Source organism: Urocampus carinirostris, chromosome 10 (assembly GCF_059441175.1).
Source record: "Urocampus carinirostris isolate Australia breed hairy pipefish chromosome 10, RoL_Ucar_1.0, whole genome shotgun sequence".
In the NCBI taxonomy this organism is placed as follows: domain Eukaryota; kingdom Metazoa; phylum Chordata; class Actinopteri; order Syngnathiformes; family Syngnathidae; genus Urocampus; species Urocampus carinirostris.
Genome location: NC_142358.1, coordinates 9,669,715 through 9,690,683, shown reverse-complemented (window position 1 = coordinate 9,690,683; position 20,969 = coordinate 9,669,715). Strand labels below are relative to the sequence as shown.

Below are 20,969 nucleotides of genomic sequence, written 5' to 3'. Positions count from 1 at the left end.
AACACCCTGATCGCAATTTGATAAGCATTCTCAATTGGCATAGCAATAAAATGAATGACCTGACAGCAATACATACATCAAAATAATAACTATTAAATGACTGTTACAGGCAATGACAACATAGCCTATATGAAAAGTTTTAATGCAGGATGTTTAAAATAATGCAAATCATGAAGAAAGACCAAGGAAATGCTACAAATACAAACGATTGACAGAATTGCCAGATTTTGAGGATAACCTTAGCCCGGGTGTTAGCCTGGTCTGGAACAGGCACGCTCCAGAGAATTAATCACCATAGTAACTGAGCCAAGTTAAATTTAACCTGCTCGCATACAACCGACTTGAGGCCAAATTCAAAATAACAAACATATACCAGCTTAGTCCCTTATCTTGATTTTGTGCAATACCCCCCTGGATTTGAGTTCAGCAATATATAATTGGTCATCTTACCTTTTCCTTGGTCCCTAGTTGTGTGGTGTCGGGTCTTGTACGGATAGTAAAAGGCGATGCAAGCCTCAGTAGGATCCCCTGAAACGAAAGCTCCATCTTGGGCGAGACGATCTCAAAACAATCCTTAAACGAGAGACTCCGATGAGGCTCGATGCGAGCCTGCTTCCTCAGTCCCTCACCGAGCTGCAGGATTTCCATCCGAGGGCCGAGGACAAGGTGGAACGGAAAGGCGCGACAAAACGTGGCCAGGCCGATTCGTAAATCGCTGGGGTCGGTCGAAAGGGAAAATGGTCCCTTTTTGGGACGCATGGGGACAGCATTTTGGAGGCGCATTTCCTGAATTTGGAAGGACACGCACACAGCGGCAGCCGTGGTGGGGAAAGGTGAGGGCGGAGAGGGGGAAGAAGAGGGGGAGGCGGATGGCGACGTAGTTGGAGTAGGGGGTGCGGAATCACCGTAGTGGTGATGCGTGTTGTCTTTGGGCAATAACGGAGTCAAAGGGGGCACTTCTTCTACTTCAACTTCGGAATGAAAGATTAATCTTGAAACGGCTCTGATCAGGCCGGGCATGATCAATCCCACTACAGGGGCGGGGTTAAAACAATGTAGGAGCAACAACTTCCCCCGGCCATCTGGTGCCACCTGCTCTCCGGCCTTGTCCAACCGTACCCGGCCCTTCTCTTCCTCGTGGGGGTCCTTACACTGGAAGGAAGGGCTTTCAGACAAGGCACGGCGGCCCGTGGAGGTGCGAATATGCTCTAAAATTGCATCAAAGCCGTTGAAAAAGTCCTGAAGGTTGCCGCCTACAGCCCTGAGCACTCGTTCATTTTCCTCAAAACAAAGGCCGAAGAACTCCTCACCGAAATGCTCGCGTAGCTCAAAGAATGGCACTCCTGAGACAAAAGAGACACAAACAGCAAATAATCACTCTTGGTTGGTAGAAACTCGGCCAAGAAACACAGAGTTTGTAATAAAATATGGAATTCCAGAGGAAGATTTGGGAAAGTTCAAATCAGTTGCACAAACACATTTGAGCAATCACAATTCTTAAATTCTACTGTAAATTCTAGACGACAGACCACTCAGGAAAATTACTTGGACTGTACCCAGAAATGGAGATGGTGATCTTCGATTGGTTTAAAGCCAAGAGACGAAATGGATATGGAGTGTCTCGGCTAAGTGTTCGTTTGCTTGCTTTCAAAGGTACACACACACCCCAAATAAGGGCTTAGCCGCTTTCACGAATTGATGTACATCTTTTCCCGTATGTCTTTTACTATGTGGCTATTTTAAACCAGTTTTAGAGGGTCGACTTCTATGCAAGTCTACATGAAAATGTGTGACTAGATACCGTAAAATTTGGAATACAGAGCGCACTTGATTTGAAGCTGCACTCTCAAATTTAAAAACAAAATTCAATTTTGTCTTCGTACAAGTCTCACCAGATTTTAAGTGGCAGGCCTAAACAGCCATAGAATGAACTAACTCACGTCAATTTTTTTACATTTTACACCCAACTCCAAAGGTGTGGGTAATTTGGCACCGACACTTTGGCTGCAGAACGCCAACAGCGACCAAATTGCATTCGCTTGTTATAGTTCCTCGAGGATTAAAGGAAACCTCAGCTACCTGACATTGGTGCCTATGATACAGAAAGAAAAGTTGTAGCATTTTTGATGGATGATTTGCACTGCTGTACTATGTGGATGTATAAATTTAGGACTTGATTTGTGGGTAAAAAAGTCGTGGTATCGTGAGTATGTCGTAAATATTCAAAATGTAATGTCAAACTTCTAGTTTTGCTCCTGTTATGTATTATATGAATTACATTGTCCTGTAAATATTTCCATACATCACTGCTGTGTTTTGTATTTAGGACGCATCGGTTGTGGAAATGTGAAGCTCTCTGTTTTTTGCTTTGCTGCAACAAAATTAAAAAAAGTATAAGCCGCACCTTATTTAAAGCAGCAGAGTTTAAAATTCAATAAAAAAGTAGCGGCTTGTCGTCCGGGATTTATGGTAGTTTTCTGTCTTTCTGCGTGTGTTGCTGCTAATTGTTACACTTCTTCTCATTGCACTATTGTTACGATGTACAATTTTTCATTGCATTATCATTATAACTTGAGTATCCAACATCAGCTTGTAAATATTTTAGCCTATTCATCCAGATGTTTTATATTTATCTAATTTTTCTATTTTAAGTCTCTATGTTTTTATCCTGGAGTACCATGATTTATCCGGCTGCAAAGAATGTTCACTAAGTTGTTATCAATGATAATGCCAGTGTCTGAAATAACGTCTGCCCGGATGCCCGGAGCGTGCATCTTTTACGTCGGGAGTACAACTTACAATACGTCTCAGCTCGGGTGGCTGACAACTTTTTCAAGAATAAAGAACACAAACAACAGCAACATAAGTAACAGACATTACAAAATTGAGACAATTCAACTAAGAAATATACCCTTGCAAACATACCTTAACAATATCTAGAGTCTAGATAGATATTAGATTTTAGACTAATGTGGTAATGCTGTTTAAGCGAAAATAAAAAATGACAATCAATCTATTATTTGTGTTGAACAACTTTGTTAAGTTGAACTATTTTGGTTACCCACATTACCAAATTATTATGAACCAAAAGTGTAAAACAATTTATTATTTCTTTCAAGTGTGATTGCATGTTTAGTTTTGTTAGAATAGAATACATTAGAATAGTCCTTATTGTCATTGATAACAACATAGTGAACATTTGCAACAAGATTCAATCTGACACTCCAGTATAAACAAGATAAACATATCATAAAGACTTAGAATAATAAAATGAGACAAAAGAATGTCAGGATAAAAAGAAAAAACTATTTAATCGTAGTGCTTGAACACAGGCCCAAGTCATAAGGGAAATTCTCTTTTGCAATAATAGCGCAATGACAAATAGAGCAGCATAGCAATAGTGCAATGAAAAGTAATGCAATAACCTTTAGCAGCAAATGAATTCCCAAGAAAATCAATAAATAAGGTATGTATTTTTCAAAACAACAGTCTTTCACACTTGTTTAGGGTGACGATGGTGGCCCTGGGGAAGAAACTGTTTCTGAGCCTGTTAGTCCTTGTTTTAAAGCACTTGTAGCACCTTTCAGAGAGCTACTGGTCAAGAAAATGGTGGCCGGGGTGAGAGGAGTCCTTCATTATGTTGATTCTGTTACGGTATCGCAAGCTGGCAATGTCCTCCAATGTCCTGTTACACCAAAACACTGAGTTCGTCCGCTCAAAAGTCTTAGTTGATCCTCATGTTGTGTTACGAATTAGCGCCACTAACCGTTGTTAGCGGCTTAATTTTGAAGCAGGGTCTATCTCAGTCCTGACCACCAAAAAGAAAGGGGTATTGCTCAGTATAGTTAATACAACATCCTAACAAACATATGCATTCAGAACCATACATACAGTACATTTACATTGTAAGTTCATTTTATGGCCCCAAAGACACATCAGTTATTGTCTTTTATAACCTTGAAATGGGTCGTTGGACACCACATAAGGGTTAAGTGGAAGTGAACATACATAGAACGCTAAAAGACTTGTACTGCACCTTTCCAGGAACGTAACCAATATGTTTCTTTTACCAAACCTATACTTTATCTTACCCAGTATTGTGGCCATGTACTGTAGGATTTGAAGGATGTCCTCTTCTGAACCAGAATTTTCTAGAAATGGGCACTTCTCTTCTTTAATCTCCCTTTGCTCGTCATCCTTACCAGAATCTGGATACCTGAGTAAACCCATGGAAAAACATTGATTAGAGATTAGAACCATACAGTACGTATTACTAAATATTGTGTATCATTTAATATTTATAAAACCTATGAGCCCTTCTTGTGAATATGTTGTGCATTCTGAGAGCAAAATGCTTCAAAACAAACAAAGGTCACTTTTAGTATAAATGGAAATTGTAACGTGAGGTGCACACACTGGTGCATAATATCTGAGCTGAATAACTGATTGTTAGTAATGATGTATAATTGATTGCTGAAGAGGAAAATGGTTTGCACATGCTTAATGTGACCAACAAAAGGACCTCCATACATTCATTTATTTAGAGCTAATATGCATCCAAAACACCTCATTGACATCAGCTAAGGACAAAATGAAAGGAACGATGATTACTGTGGGCATCATTCTGCTCAACACAAGGTGAGAATGCTTGGTGGAAAAAACGGGTTAAGGACATTTTATTAAGATGTTTTTTTTTCTGTAATTGACAAATGAATGGTTGATCGTGCTTCAACAGAATACCGATATTCATAATTTTGTTTTTGTGTTTTGAAAATAAATATTCCAGTTAAAAACAAATATTAAAGTAAATAGAAACATTTTCTTCCCTACCAAGATTCTTTTGCTACACAATTTATTTCAATAAGGTTTAGTGAATAAATTGATGATTTGCTATCAGTCATCTGCGATAGGGAGTTCATTTTGCCCTTTTAAATTTTTACTTGTTTTAGGACAAAAAGTAAAAGAAAAAAGTAAGTTAGTATGTTTAACCTGTTTTAATGTGTTTGATTTTGTTTAATGGAGAATACATTGCAAAAATAATACCTAAAATGAGCAAAAAATATCTGCCAGTGGAATTAAACTTTTTTTACATTGTCATAACTTTTTTCAGGGTTTTTTGTAAAAAAAAAAAAAAAAAAAAAATCAAAAAGACAAAACAAAATAATCATGATCAGCAAAATATGTGCAAGATTCTTACTTTTTTTCAATAGATTTATTTTTTGGAGTGCATGTATTTGTCTCTCTTAGACGCGCTTGAATAGACTTTTTTAAACTTGCGAGGGGTTTGGGTTGGCATTTGGACTGTATTTGAGGCAGTCCTATTCTTAGGGCCCGGTGACAAAGCCTTTTGCGTCTGTATCGCGGGTAAAATTTTGCGATTTTTTTTTGCCCGTGGTTGCCCGCAGTAGAAAATGCGCAAAATTGGCCAACCCGCTGTTCATCCGTGGTATGCCCGCAAAACAGACGCCGGCGACTGTTCCGCTTCCTCATCGCGTCAGTTTCACGTCCTTTCCGCGTGTGGACCACGGGTATAAAAGCTGCCGAGCCGGGCTGTAGAAATCATAACCGCTCAAGACACAGTCCCGTGAAGATCAAGATTTCAAGCTATGACACCGAAGAAGAAGCCCATATGTTATTATTGTAATAGTTTTTCATTTTAATTTTATTATCTTGTTATGAAATGAAAAGAAATGTCAAGAAATAAAAATGGATTAAGACGAGGTCACTACGGTGACGGGGATCCATGTTCACCCCTTGACGTCTCGAGCACAACTGACGTGTGCTCGGCAAATCGCGCTGAATATACGCGGAGAAAGGCATTTGACCGTCACACGCGTTACACACGCTAATTCACGTGATAACGCCGCGATACAGGCGCAGGACAAACGTGCTATGACCGTGCTCCACCCGCGATTACCCGCTAAAATTCCGCGTCCTACCCGTGTGTAACCACGCCCTGGCCGCGTGTGTATCACGTGTGCCGCCCGCGGTTACCCGTGGTCTAAAGTTTTGAGCAGCGCAAAACTTTTTCGTGTGAATTTCTTGCCGCGTGTAAAGCACGGCTGTATCTCGTCTGTATCGCGATCTCAAAGCGTCCAACAGCGTCTGCTTCACGGGCAGAAATTTCTGGTCGTGATTCAGCCGCGATACAGACGCAAACGGCTGTGTGACCGGGCCCTTACTTTCACCATTTTCATCCTGCAATTAAATAAAACCTCGAGCATGCGCGAGAGTTCACGCACACTGGTTGAAAAACACTGCTCAATCCAGTAATAGAACAGAAGTAGCGTGCAAATGCTGGACAAAAACGTCAGCAATGGGGGTTGATCGGGGATATCTGCTAAGAGGTAAACCATACACCCCAACAAAATGTTGTCAAATCCTTCCATTCTTTGGATCGTGCGCGAGCTGAGGGAATGCATGCAAAAACAATGATGAATTCCTTGTGTTTATACTGGGCTAACAATGCCAGAAATGTTACAACAAAAAAAACCTACCTGATCTCTTGTTGCCTGTAAAACTTCAGAGTCCTCTGCAGAGCCTCTTGAACAGTCTGTTTCTGAAAATGGTCAATCAGATCAAGGATTAGATTTACTTTGCTGCACAAAGAAGAAGGTTAACATGTTCTGTGACCACTGTAGAAGTGAAATAATTATTTTACAACCCTTAGAAAAAGTATGGAATCACCAGTCTTGGGCATGCCCTCACTCAGACATTTTATTCTGTAGAAAAACTCAGATTACAAACATGAAACAAATGTAAGGTCATTCCAAAGTGCAACATATTGGCATTCAGAAACACTAAAGTAAATTCAGAAAAAAAAACTTTGCAATGGTCAGTAAATGTTACTATTATAGAGCAAGTGCAGGAAAAGAAATCTACAATCACTCATTTCTGAGGAAAAAACTTGATTAGAAAATAAGGACACACCCAGTCAATTTATTTTCTTTAATTGGGCAGTTGACTTAGATTAATTTTGACTGTTAGACAAGAGTAAAAACAGTGCCATCATTACACCTTGGAGGGCTCCTTGAATAAGTGGATTGGCAAGAATCATGACTCTAACAAGAGAGATGTCTCTTGAGACCAAAGACAGGATCGTCAAACTTGTTGAAGAAGGTAACTCTACTTGTACGGTTGCCAAACATGCGGGCTATTCACATTCAGCTGTATCAAAGATTTAGACAACTAAAAACAGCATGGGATGATTGTTAAAGTCAAGCATACTGGTAGGCTAAGGGGCCGGTCACACAGCCGTTTGCGGCTGAATCACGGCTAAAATTTTGCGTTTTTTTTTGCCCGTGGTTGCCCGGGATGGAAAATGCGCAAAATTGGCCAACCCGCTGTTCAGCGGTGGTATGCCCGCAAAACAGACGCCGGCGACTGTTCCGCTTCCTCATCGCGTCATTTCTGCGTCATTTTCTCGTGTGGACCACGGGTATAAAAGCTCCCGAGCCGGTGTTTTGCCCAAATCCGACTCCTACGCAACACCCACACCGCCCCACCCCCTCGCGTGACTTTTTCATCCACGTTAACAAACGCATTTTGTAGAATACGATCGCACTTTATTGTTTAAATAAACGCGTTATATAGACTAGGATCTCCTAATTGTTATAATTAGCTCGCTTTATAGCTTTAATAAGCGTTTTATATAGAATACGATCGCTTTCGTTGGAAGCGCAGCAGAATGCGCGTTCACGCGAGGGGGGAGGATATTCCGTTCGATTACGTTCACAACAAAAACAAAGACGGAATGGTTTAAGTTGTATTACATTTCCAACAAATGCAAGACGAAGTGGTTTTGGTTATAAGTTCGCCATTACATTCCCTAAAAATGAGATAAAACGAGGTAAAAATGGTTGTATTAGCGAGGGGATGCAAATCTCGGCACCGGGCTGTAGAAATCATAACCGCACAAGACACAGTCCCGTGAAGATCAAGATTTCAAGCTATGGCATCATTTTTATTTTATTATCTTGAAAAGAAATGTCAAGAAATAAGAATGGATTAAGACGAGGTCACTGCGCTGAAGGGGGGGGTTTAAGTGTTATTGGTCTATCTTCTTTATTCATTATCCATTATCGAACAGTTCATAATACGCTACAAAGCTTAGAAGCCGGGATTCTTACTCTCAGCCAAAAGGCCAAGCTAAGGTCCTAGATTTAAAGCCTTGCTGCATCCATTGCGAATGCACCGAAAGATTTATTCGAAATGAAGAGAAACTACGCTGACGGGGATCCATGTTCACCCCCTTGACGTCACGAGCACAACTGACGTGTGCTCGGCATTCGCGCTGTTTATACGCGGAGAAAGGCGTTTCACTGTCACACGCGTAACACGTTAATTTCACGTAATAACACCGCGATACAGGCGCAGAACATGCTATTACCATGCTCCACCCACGATTACCCGCTGAAATTTCCCGTCCTACCCATGTGTAAGCACGCCCTGGCCGCGGCCAGAGCACGTCGTTCCGCGTCATTTCCGCGTCATTTCCTCGTGTTGACCACGTGTGCGGCACGCGGTTTAACACGTGCTCAAACTTTTGAGCAGCTCAAAAGTTTTGAGCGCGGCCAACCACGTGAAAATTTCCGACGGCGACTAAAGCACTGCTCTATCTCGTCTATATGGCGGTCTCAAAACGTCCTACAGCGCTCCACAGCTTCTGCCTCACGGCCAGAAATTTCTGGCCGTGGTTCAGCCTCAATACGCTCGTGAAAGGCTGTGCACCCGCGCTCTGAAGAATTGAGCAGCGCCAAACAGTTTCGCGCTGCCACCCTCGCACGAATTTCCGACCTCGTGTTAAGCGCCGCTGTATCTCGTCTGAATGGCGATCTCAATGCGTCCAATAGCGTCCGCCCCAAAGGCAGAAATTTCTGGCCGTGATTCAGCCGCAAATGTCTGTGTGACCGGCCCCTAAGGAAGAAATGTAGGCGTCAAGACAAACAGCTAATGGCCAAATGTCTTAAAAACAAAAAATGCACAACAAGGTAAATGAAGAGGACATGAGAGGAAGTTGGAGTAAATGTATGTGACAGAACTGTGCACCTAAAGGTAATGGGATTTTCATATAGGAAAGCTAAAAGGAAACCATCGTTGACCCTTAAACAAAAAAAAAATGCAATGGGCTAAGGAGAGGCAATCATGTACTCTGGATGACTGGATGAAGGTTATCTTCAGTGATGAGTCACAAATCTGTATTGGACAAGGTGATTATGCTGGAACTTTTGTCTGGTGCGGTTCTGGTGAGATTTAAAAGGAGGACTGCCTAAACATCAAAATTCCTACAGTCCTTAATGATATGGGGCTGCATGTCAGGCAAAGGCACTGGGCAGGTGGCTGCGGTCAAATCTGCAATGATCTTTTGGACAACTTTCTTATTCCTTCTAAAAATTATAAATGTTTGGGGATGATGAACTCATTTTCCAAGATGACATTGCATCATGCCACAGAGTAAAAACGGTAAAAGTGTTCCTTGGGGAAAGACGCATCCAGTCAATGTCATGGCTTGCACATAGCCCAGATCTCAACCCAATTGAAAACTTGTGGTTGAAATTGAAAAAGAAATCGTCCACAGCAAAACTCCGACCTGCAAAGATGATCTGGCAACTGCAATGAAAGAGAGTTGGCACCAGATTGATGAAGAATACTGTTTGTCCTCATCAAGACCATGGCTCATGCAAGCTGTCATAGAAGCCAAAGGTGGTGCAACTAATTACTAGTATTATGTTTTGATTGTTAATTCTCCATCTCTTTTTCCTGATTCCATATGTTTTCCTCAGAGTGGAGTGATTAAAAAATTGTATCCCTATGCTTGGTCTATAAAAGTAGCATTTACTGACCACCATAAACTTGTTTTTTGTATTTATTTTAGTTTTTCTGAATGCCAAGGAGTTGCACATTTGAGAAACTTTATTATTTTGTCATGATTTTTATCTAAGGTTTTACAGAATAAAATGTCAGAGTGAGTAATTGTCCAAGGCTGATGATTCCATAATTTTTGGTAGGGGTTTTAAGAACCCCAATTTGAACTTCAAAAGTCACGTTTCTAAGGTTTTTATTGAATATGCAGTACAGTAATCCCTCGCTGTACTGCGCTCTACTTTTTGCGGTTTCGCTACTTAGGCCGCTTTTCATCGTGCATTGTGTTCTGCATTAACAGTCGCCCCGCCCCTTTCCTGCTTGTGTCTGCTCGTGCGTCAATAACGTTGCGGTCAGGGTTGGGTAGGGTTACTTTAACTTGATTACTTTCTATTACTTTTGGATTACTCCAATACCAAATATGCTAATAAAAGACAAAATAAACTAAATATGAATAAAATTATGACTCACAACACGTGGTAAGCTTTCTCTCCTGGCTTTGATCTCTTTGATCTCCGGCAAAACTAACATAAAATGCGACAGAAACAAAATGAAAATAAATCCAAACAACTTGCCAACATCATTTTTGCCGTTCCATGTATTCCGTTACTCTCCAAGCCTTCACAAAATTTAGTAATTTTATTCATATTTAGTTTATTTTGTCTTTTATTAGCATGTTTGGTATTGGAGTTATCCAAAAGTAAATGAAAGTAATCAAGTTAAAGTAACCCTACCCAACCCTGGTTGCGGTTTAAAATATACACATATGTAAACTACTTAACGAACAGACATTAAGTACGTGCAAATCTTTTTCCATTTACTGTTTCCCTAAAAGCCATCATGACAACAAAATTTTTAAAAAATTAAGCCTGCAGTCATATTTTTAAACCAGGACATGGCAGGAAATTTATGCTCCTTGTTTTTTTGAATCCCGTGGGTCCTTTTTGGAATGCAATCCCACATAAAAGATAAGGGATTACTGTATGAAGAGAGAATAATATTGTATTATGTGTATATATGAGCACAGAAAAAGCAAGGAAGAAACCCGTTGTGTCAGAACTTATTTGTGCGAATTGTAACTGCTCACCAATCTGGGCTAGCTAGCTGGGGGTTTGCACTCGTATTTGTATGCGTACGGCACATCTGACGGAACAGGCCCGGGAAGACAGCTCCAACTGGATTATGTGTGATGTAGCTCAAATGCGAGGCTATTGTGGCAATACTAGAACTCAACGTGCCAGCTGCTGGGGTCATCTGCAAGCCTCCGCCCACTATGGACATTTACAGGAGTGATTTTAGCCATCAAATAGTGTATGCCTGTGTGCGCATTTAAAAGACAAACACAGCAAAGACAGAGAAGGATATCCAGGCAAGATAACGTTAAATAGTTTGAAATAGTATCACAAAATACAGTTGACATATGATTATTGCAGGTTAATTTCAGGTACTTATTTTTGCATTCATCCCTACAGCGTGCGCATTATTTCCCTTGACTCAGCAAATCATTTATCATTTATTCAGAAAACGTGCAGGTTTGTGTGCATGTGAAGGTCTGCGCGGGTCAGAGATACAATGTTTCACTTGCAGTAAGGATCAAATGTGTCAAACTCATGTTCCGCAGGCCAAATGTGGATTGCCACATCATTTTATAAGGCCCACAAGACAATGTTAAGAGTAGCTCAGAAGAAAGATGTGCTGCATCACGTCAGACAAAGGCCTGTAGTTTTAAATATGTTCACTGGATGTCACTAAAGCCAGGCGCTACTCACAAAGCACCCACTGTAGCTGTATTTGATGACTACCATTAATCAAAAAAAACATTAAGGAAACACACCCTGGCTTTTTTTAAAGTGAAAGTCACAGACTTTTACTTTAAAAAAGGCATGATGAAGAATACTATCTGTATTTTAAAAAATAGCACAAAAATAGCAATAGATATAAAATCCAACAACGATCTCCCCGTAAGGGCAGCACGGCGGCGCAGTGGTTAGCGCATGTGCGGCACAGTTCTAAGGTCTTGGGAACCTCCTGTGTGGGTTCAAATCCAGCTACCGGACTTCCTGTGCGGAGTTTGTATATTCTCCCCGTGCTTGCGTGGGTTTCCTCCGGGCACTCCGGTTTCCTCCCACATTTCAAAGACATGCATTTCAGGTGGATTGGCCGGTCCAAATTGTCCCTAGGTGTGAATGAGCGAGCGAGTTGTCTGTCCCTGTGTGCCCTGCGATTGGCTGGCAACCAGTTCAGGGTGTCCCCTGTCCACTGCCCGATGATTGCTGGGATGGGCTCTAGCACGCCCGCGACCCTACTGACGATAAGCTGTGCAGCTAATGAGATGAGATGAGATCTTCCCGTATTCAGGTAAACATTTTCAGAAAAAAAAACAAATAAATGAAAAGCACAAAGACTTTTAAATCAATTCATCAATTTATATTAGTGTTTGTATGCCATTTTTGTCACTTTTTCAAGTCCGTCTAACATTCCTTGTGTTGAATAAACAGTAGTGGAGGCCTGTCTCACTGAGATAAAAGAGTGGATGTCACTCAACTTCTTGCGTCTTAACTCTGAAAAGACTGAAATGTTAGTCATTGGTCCTTCTAAATGCCGGGACTTATTCTCAAAAACTGCTGTGAACATTGACAAATGTCACATCACACAGAGTGACTCAGTTAAAAATTTAGGTGTCATATTTGACCCTGAACTATCCTTTGAGATGCATGTAAAACAAATTACTAGAACTGCCTTCTTCCATCTTCGCAACATTGCTAAAATCCGTTCAATACTGTCTCAGTCTGATGCGGAAACATTAATTCATGCATTTGTTACCTCCCGTCTCGATTACTGCAATGCACTACTCTCCGGTCTCCCGAAGTCCAGAATCAAGTCTCTTCAGCTAGTACAAAATGCCGCAGCGAGGCTCTTAACCAGGACAAAAAAGTACGATCACATAACACCGATTTTGGCTAACCTGCATTGGCTCCCAGTTAGCCAAAGATGTGACTTCAAAGTTCTCTTAGTATTGTACAAAATCATACATGGACTTGCTCCCTCTTATCTTTCAGATCTGATCTGCCACTATGTCCCGGGCCGAAGCCTACGATCTGAGAGTGCTGGTCTTCTGATGATCCCGAGAGCAAAGAAGTCTTCTGCTGGTTCGAGAGCGTTCTCCATCCGGGCACCGGTGCTGTGGAATGCTCTTCCCCCTGAGATTCGATCTGCAACCTCAGTGGAAATGTTTAAATCTAAACTTAAAACTCACTTCTACTCCATTGCATACGAATAACCTACTCCTCTTGTCGGTTGAAAATAGTTTGTGTAATATAGTGTAACAATCTGTGAAGCCCTTTGAGACTCTTCGTGATTTAGGGCTATACAAATAAAAATGACTTGACTTGACTTGACTAGTGGAAAGAAATTTATTTGTTGTTTTGCTTTTTTTATAAATGCACAGTTGATGAACACTAAAATAGATTAAATCTTAGTAAAGGTAAATTAAAAAAACATAAACATTTTGCAATCAAATCGTACATTCCTAAATCCTAATTTAATTGTGAGCCTCCGAAAAGACACCCAACCCTCCTGCTAAGGCACATTTACAGGTGTCTAAGTGAGTTTGACTCAAACTTTTTTAGTCGCGGGTTGCATTGGTTTAGAAATTATTTGCAAAGGGCAGGGAGGAAAAAAAAACATTTATTTTATTTATGTTAGGGTCTGGCCTGCCTCCGTCCACCAGAGGGCACCTAACCGAGACCGGTGTGTCCAATCACCCTACATCTGTTCCTAATTAGCCTGAACCTTCATAACGACATTTTGGACAGCACTCAGTGTCGGATGATTTTCATTTTCTACCGTTGTTTTCCACCATCACCTTTTCTAGTCTGCCCTGCTTTCTGAGGTAGTTTTTTTGTTATTTGGTTCAGACAGTTTTATTAATGTTTTTGACCATTTCTTATTTTATTTCAGGTTTTTTTTATTGACATCTTTTTTAGCACCTTTCAATGCTTCCTACGGTTGGGTCCACCGCAATCCACACCAATTTCTGTATCTACTGATACAGACCCAAATTAAATCCTTGGCAATACTTGAGTTAAAAAAGATAATGAAGGCCTATGTGTTTTCTCATATAGTTGATTCTATTTCAAAAAGACATATCTCGATTTAAAAGCATTGTTTTGCATTTTCCAATTATGGAAAAAAATAAAAACCAACACAAAATGAATACATATTTTTCGGGGAATAGCAGCAACGATATGTATTTAAGAATAGATAAACATGGAGACATCTACAGGAACATTTAGTATATTTCATTCTTTTTGTCAACAAATACACAATGTAATTAAATTTGTTTTTAAATACTCCGAAATTGAGGCAAAGTCCTATAATACGTCACTTTTTTTAAGCACTAACTTTGATAATATGCTATGAAAAACTCAAAATGCAAAAGAAGTAGCACATAAGTGGTGTTTTGCCTGAAATAGCTTGATAAATATAATGAATACTTGCAATTTGTTTATTATGTAAAAAATATGTACCCAGCTAATTTAATGTTGGGGACACCAGTAACAAATATGGCACTAAATCAACACATTTGTATTAATAGTACTTTTTTAATTTACATAATAATATACATGTTATTTTTAACCTCTGGCGGGCCACATGTGGCCCACGGGCCGTAGTTACCGACTCCTGTTTTAGAGCATGCACACGACTATAAAAACAAGCTGAAAAAGAGGTGCATCTACCGAATACATTGGACGGGGACAAGACCCACTCTTGAAAAGCAAAGTTTGGTTCCCATATTCTTTACTTGGGTCTGCATTTTCCTCTGTTTTCTCTGTCTCTTTACAATTGGAGGAGAGAGGATGTAAAATCCCCCCATTACTCTTTCTTTCTGCAGTTACGGCAATGCTATACTTATTTACCATATTAACCTCAAAATTATTTGTTATACAGTTATCCCTTGCTCTATTACTATATACTTTTTGCTGTTTGGATGCTTTGGAGAATTTCATCGTGCACTGTGTTCTGGAGAAGACAACCCAAAGAAATGCTATCACTATGCCAGATGCCCGCGAGGGGAGCTACTCCCTGTGTGTGTGTGTGTGTGTGTGTGTGTGTGTGTGTGTGTGTGTGTGTGTGTGTGTGTGTGTGTGTGTGTGTGTGTGTGTGTGTGTGTGTGTGTGTGTGTGTGTGTGTGTGTTGTATGTGTGTTTGTGTTTGCCTTAATTTTAAACATAGCGACTTCAACTATGGTGTGGTTATTCTTTTTTAATTCACGAGACAGATCGCGAATGACCCTTTTGGGCAAATCAAGCCTAGATCTGACTACATCTCTTTATGAGCTTAAAAAAAAATTAAAAAAATGTCTCTTGTCTCTTATTGTGTGTTTTATTCAGAGATGAAGGGTCATGAAACTAACAAATATTTATACAAAACAGAACGGTGACATCTGAAAACATTTCCTCGATAGAAATTAATATGTTTTGCCTACGTTTTTCATATAATACATAACAGGAGCAAAACCGGAGATTTGACCAAAGGCACTTCATTCAATATTAACAATGCACACACAACATTTCCGCTTTTGCACCCACATATCAATTCCTTAATTTATATATCCAAATTGAACGGCAGTGGAACTTATCTATTAAAACTGCTTCACTTTTTCTCCGTATCATCGGTGTCGTCACGTGGATGGATTTTCCTTTAATCCACTAGGAGAGATGACAAGCGAATGCAAGACGCAGCCCTTATTCACGTTTTTTTTTCGCACCGTAGTAAATACTGTTTGTAAATACTGTATTGCCATCTAGAGTGGTCATATGATCCAAAAACACGTGACCCAAGCAAATTAAGGGGGAGAGAAAAACTGTGCAGCTGATAACGTCACTCTCCACTGTTCAACTGTACCCCCCAACTCCAACTTATTCCTCTTACCTAATTAGTTCATCCGGAACGGCTGTCAAAAAGGTCAAATAAAAGCATTTAGGCTTAGTGGAGAAAAACATAAGGGCTCTTTGAACTCAGAGTATTCACAAGGCATCGAAAAACACTCAATCAGCACCATGGATGACTAAGCTGAGACAGAGAAAAATGAATGTTTGTTCTCGTGTAACTAGGCGTGTATGTGTTCATGCGTGCGTGTATTTGTGTGGGTGAGTATGCATATGTATGTGTGTCAATGCTTGTGGGTCAACGTGGTCAGGGAGTGATGACAGCCACCGAGAGAGCATGCTCTGTTCTTTCTGTCACGGTCCACTGCAGTCAATAACAGACACTGCTGCACCAAACTACCCAGGCTGAAAACAGCAGCAGTGCATGAGACAGTAGACAAAAGAAAACACACAAGAGAATCCCAAAAAATTATTTATACGCCATCTGTCAGTTGGACCTATACCCTATTCAAATTGGCCAGCATTTCGTACATAAAGCCAAAATATGCAAATAAGTGGGATATTGGCCTGAATTGGCTTTTGGAGCAGTTTCTAAGTAGCAATAGGACAATCAGCATTTTTTTAAGTACACTACAATGCATGTATGTTTATCATTGCAGATGTTATTGATAGCAAACCCATCCATCATCTACACCGCTTATCCTCAGTAGGGTCTCGGGGTGCTGGAACCCATCCCAGCCATCTTCGGGCCTGAACTGGTTGCCAGCCAGTCGCAGGGCACACAGGGACAGGCAATTCGCTCGCTCATTCACACATAAGGACAATTTGGACCGGCCAATCCACCTGAAATGCATGTCTTTGGAATGTGGGAGGAAACCGGAGTGCCCGGAGGAAACTCACGCAAGCACAGGGAGAACATGCAAACTCCGCACAGGAAGGTCGGTAGCTGGATTTGAACCCATGACCTTAGAACTGTGCCGCACACGCGCTAACCACCGCGCCGTGCTGCCATTGATAGCAAACCGTTTTCTCATAAGTGACAACAAAAAAAATGTAAAAATGTGGATTTTGGAAAAGCATTTAAAGGTTTGTTCAAAAAAAAACACAACTAACTGAAACTAATTTAAACCAAAAAAAAAAAATTCCTTTAAGGTTTTGTTGTTGTTAGCGCGATTGAATTTGAATCATCAATTTGGGTTATGTGTCGCATAGATGTAAGGTCATTGTGTTTTGTATTTGTTTTTTTCTTGCTGGGCTGACAGTTGGGCAGGGGACACCCTGAAATGGTTACCAGCCAATGGCAGGGCACACAGGGACAGACAATTTGCTCGCTCATTCACACCTAGGGACAATTTGGACCGGCCAATTAACGCAAGTGCGGGGAGAACAAGCAAACTCCACACAGGAGGTTCGATCTTATGACCTCAGAACTGTGCCGCACACGCGCTAACCACTGTGCTACCGTGCTTGAAGGCAATAAAATTTAAAATCGACGGAATTTTCCACGAAGGTAGCATAGCCCAGGACCCCTCTAGACTGTCTACCTAACAGGGTCTCACAAAATTCTATGGGAAACACTGAATTTAAAAGTTGTGACTAAAATGTATCACAAGTATCTATTCATCCATTCATGTAGCTAACTCTTGGGTGTACATAAATATCTAAAATTGCATGGTCATTTCCTATTGTACAATCCCTTTTTATACAATTCTGTGACAGATGCTAAAGATTGCAATCAGCGCAATTACCATGAGTTCACAACCTATAACTGAGTATTTCTTCCATTAAATTCCATCAATTAAATTTAGGAGATGTCAGATAGTTTAGATAAATCCTAAATGTTTCCAACATACTGTCTTGCTCCATATCAAGTTGATTATGGAGGGAGGTTGAAAGTACAGGTATCCAGCATGGCATTGTGACTGGCTGCTAAATTGCTTTCAAAGTAGGGCGGATATTCTTAACTTCTATTTTCTTAGTGACTTTAACTGCACTTTTGTGGTAATATCAGTTGCTGAGACTCAAAGATACAATGTTCATTTGTTTTCAGGGTTAAGAGTCAACCTCTCTCAACGGATCAGAATTGAGAGCGTTAAAAAAACATTTCATCCTACAAAATTTCCACCTAAATTGTAAGAGGCTGTTCTTTATCTACGTTTGCGAAAAACAAAGCCCTGGTAAAGTACACGTGCGATTGAAAATTCAAAATCACACCTATGACCGGTCCTTGAGGGCCGCAGTTCCTGGATGTTTCAGAAGGTTTCTCATGTTCAATTAAGGCTGTGCAAATTATTAGCATGAGGTTGTTAGCAATCCTGTTGTTCGTAATAACCATAGCTAAGAAAATAAACCTCAAAAACATGCAAGACATGCAGCCCTTGAAGACCGGGTTGCCCACCTATGACTTGAGCTTCTTCCTTAAATTACGAGTCACGTGTTTTTCATTGTTTTATGCACTGGCAATTCAGTGACTCTAACTGGCAGAACTTAGCAGAGCAAGCTCACCATCAAAATAATTGTCATTATGTTCCTGCACTTGAATTCCTGCGTCTCTGTTGGTTCCCTCTCTATCTTTCCTTCTCTATCTCCCATTTTTGTTCTTACCTTTATGTCTATCATTCTTAACTTATTTGGTCACTCAATTCCTGGTTCAATTGTTCCCTCAACTGCGGTCGCCTGCCCGTATTTCCCTCCTTACACAACTCTCCCCGTCACTCTTTAAACACTCTGACCCCTTAGCTATTTGCTGCATTGTTGTCTTTTATGTCACGTCCCGAGCACTATTGTCTAGGCGTCTTGTTATTCTCGAGTACTTAACACTTGCCTGCCATCCTGTATTATTCGGACCACTTTTGACTGTCACCCTCGCTGTATGGACTTACTGGAACATCGACCCCTTGCCTGGATCTTGGACCACTATTGTGGCCTCGCTGCCTTACCTCCTGTGAAACGAACCCTGCCCGAATAAAACACCACATCTTGCTGTTCTAATCAGTGTTTTTTAACTTTGCTTCAAAACCACCCTGAGTTGATTTCAGACAAATTGGCCACCAGTTCAGGGTGTCCCCTGTCCACTGCCTAAAGATGGCTGGGATGGGCTCCAGCACCCCTGCGACCCAACTGAGGACAAGCTGAGCAGATAACGGACGGATGGTTGGAGAGAACCTCCATTTCAACAAGCAATGGCAGAATACTTGGTGAGTAGAAATTAGTAAAACTGCTAACTGGCCTGCTAGCATGAGTTAGCCATAACTGAAGTGATAATTGGCTAACAAGAGAAGGTAGCGGGAGTTAGTTGGAACATGAACATTGGAAGGTAGTAGAAGTGGTTCAGAACATGGGCTGGAGTGGTTTAACAACAGCGGCTAGCAAGTGAGAACAAAGCAAAAGTACGGTAGATGATTGGTTAAGGCTTAATTTACTGACTCATTAAGAAAAGGCTCTGATGGTGTCCAAAACGTCATAAAACAATATGATCACAATCTGACCATCTCTGTGTGATAATTATAACAATATTGTGTGTTAATAACAGGTATTAAAATATTAAGATTTTGTAAATGAATAATCTTATACTCCGCCCTCGAACAGCAAAGCACATAAAATAAGTTGAACCTCTCATAAAACTTAATGTTGGAAAACTTGTTTGCTAATGCAAGTGTCAATTGAATTCTGGACAAATTGACGCGATTCCACAAATTCACTCAATTCAATTGTTGTCTAAATGTTCCTTTTGAAAATTCACCTGCACTAATAACCTTAACCACTAGGGATTGTTAGAACTTCAAAAATGGAAATAAACTTTTTTAAAAGATGTCCAGTTTTTAACAACTTGTCATAACGAGGATGATGGCTGTTTTAGGGTCGTGAAATTGCATTTAATGTCAAATATCAAAACCTACACAGCACAGGGGCTGGTTGGTTAGTGCGCATGCCCACGGTGCAGGGGTCCAGGGTTCAATTCCAGCAACTCCAGTGAAGATAAGCTGCGCAGATAATGGATTAATGGATGGATGGAGGGAGGCTTGGATGGATGGATGGATGGATGGATGGATGGATCAATACCCAAGTCTTAAATGGTTGTCGATACCATATAGCAGGGGTCGTGAACCTATTGCTAGCGAGTCATATAGTGCTCTTTTTATGAGTACATCTTACTTGGAGATGAAATAGAACTTGAGCGATTATTTAAAGCATTTTAGATGCAAAACTGATTTTAGCATGTGCAAAGCCGGACAACTTTGATTTATTGAGTGGTTCAGTTCAAGTATACATTATAGAGGGCTCAGTCTCAACCGCAGTTTACAGTCAAGGTGTCACACCAACAGACCCCGTTCTGCTGTATGTCTCTAAGGGATTCTTTAAATGGAAGCTCATTCAACACTGTATGTTTACTGTTGGGCCACTTTATGATGAAACCTCACGGAAGAAAATGTAAAACCCCCAAAACTCTAGCAAAACACCCAGAGCAATTTGATTGGGTGAGCGGTAGGACAGGACAGAGCCATTTACACAGCGTGTGCACTCCTTCTCCCCCTTGCCCAGCACTGTCTGCGCTGAAGGTAAATATGTTGGAATCCTCATTTGCAGTATTTTGTGACCCTTTTACAAAACGACTTTGCTCGCACCTTGGTTTGAAACCATCATTTAGGACCAAAATGAGCATTTAAGTAACTTTGGGAAGTAGACAAATTTTAAGTAGTATACTTATGTGGGAGACAGACTCTGGTATTATTATGATTAAATAGATGTTATCAAATCATCAAACGTCACACAGTGAAATAATACGTGCTGAAGGAGTAACTTTTGTCTTGAGAGTGGGTTTGGCGGTTTTGTTGAATTTTTTTTTTAAATATATGGTGTGTCTCTCTTTAAAAAAAAAAAACATAATATTTTTGCTTTTATGGCTCTTTGGGTCAAAAGGTTCCTGACAGCTGCCATACAGCAATACCTTTTGGGCATACAATTCCTTTCTCTTTGCAATAAACAACTGTTATTTTTTTTTTTAAATGTCTTTAAATCCTGACATAACATTGTTTTCAATACTGTATTGTATGTAGTTAATGACAATTAAGCCGTTCTTAAATTTTGAGTTCCTGTGGAAGGTAGCTAATACTGGTATCGGCTACAATCGTGAAAACAGATACCCTGAATATTTCTGGATGTTACAATTTCACAGTTATTATTTCCCTGGTGTATGCAACACAGTTAGAAAGTGAA

At 40.5% G+C, this 20,969-nt stretch overlaps 1 protein-coding gene across 1 annotated transcript in view; it reads right to left on the bottom strand.

Moving 5' to 3' along the window:
- Positions 1–20,969, bottom strand: part of gucy1a2 (guanylate cyclase 1, soluble, alpha 2) — a 53,863-nt gene that overhangs the window by 30,563 nt on the left and 2,331 nt on the right. Inside the window, exons 2-4 of the mRNA XM_088345211.1 lie at positions 6,498–6,559; positions 4,092–4,216; positions 451–1,343 (exon numbers count right to left, since the gene is read on the bottom strand). Coding sequence (XP_088201337.1) covers positions 451–1,343; positions 4,092–4,216; positions 6,498–6,559 — 1,080 coding nt within the window. The remainder of the gene's footprint in view (positions 1–450; positions 1,344–4,091; positions 4,217–6,497; positions 6,560–20,969) is intronic.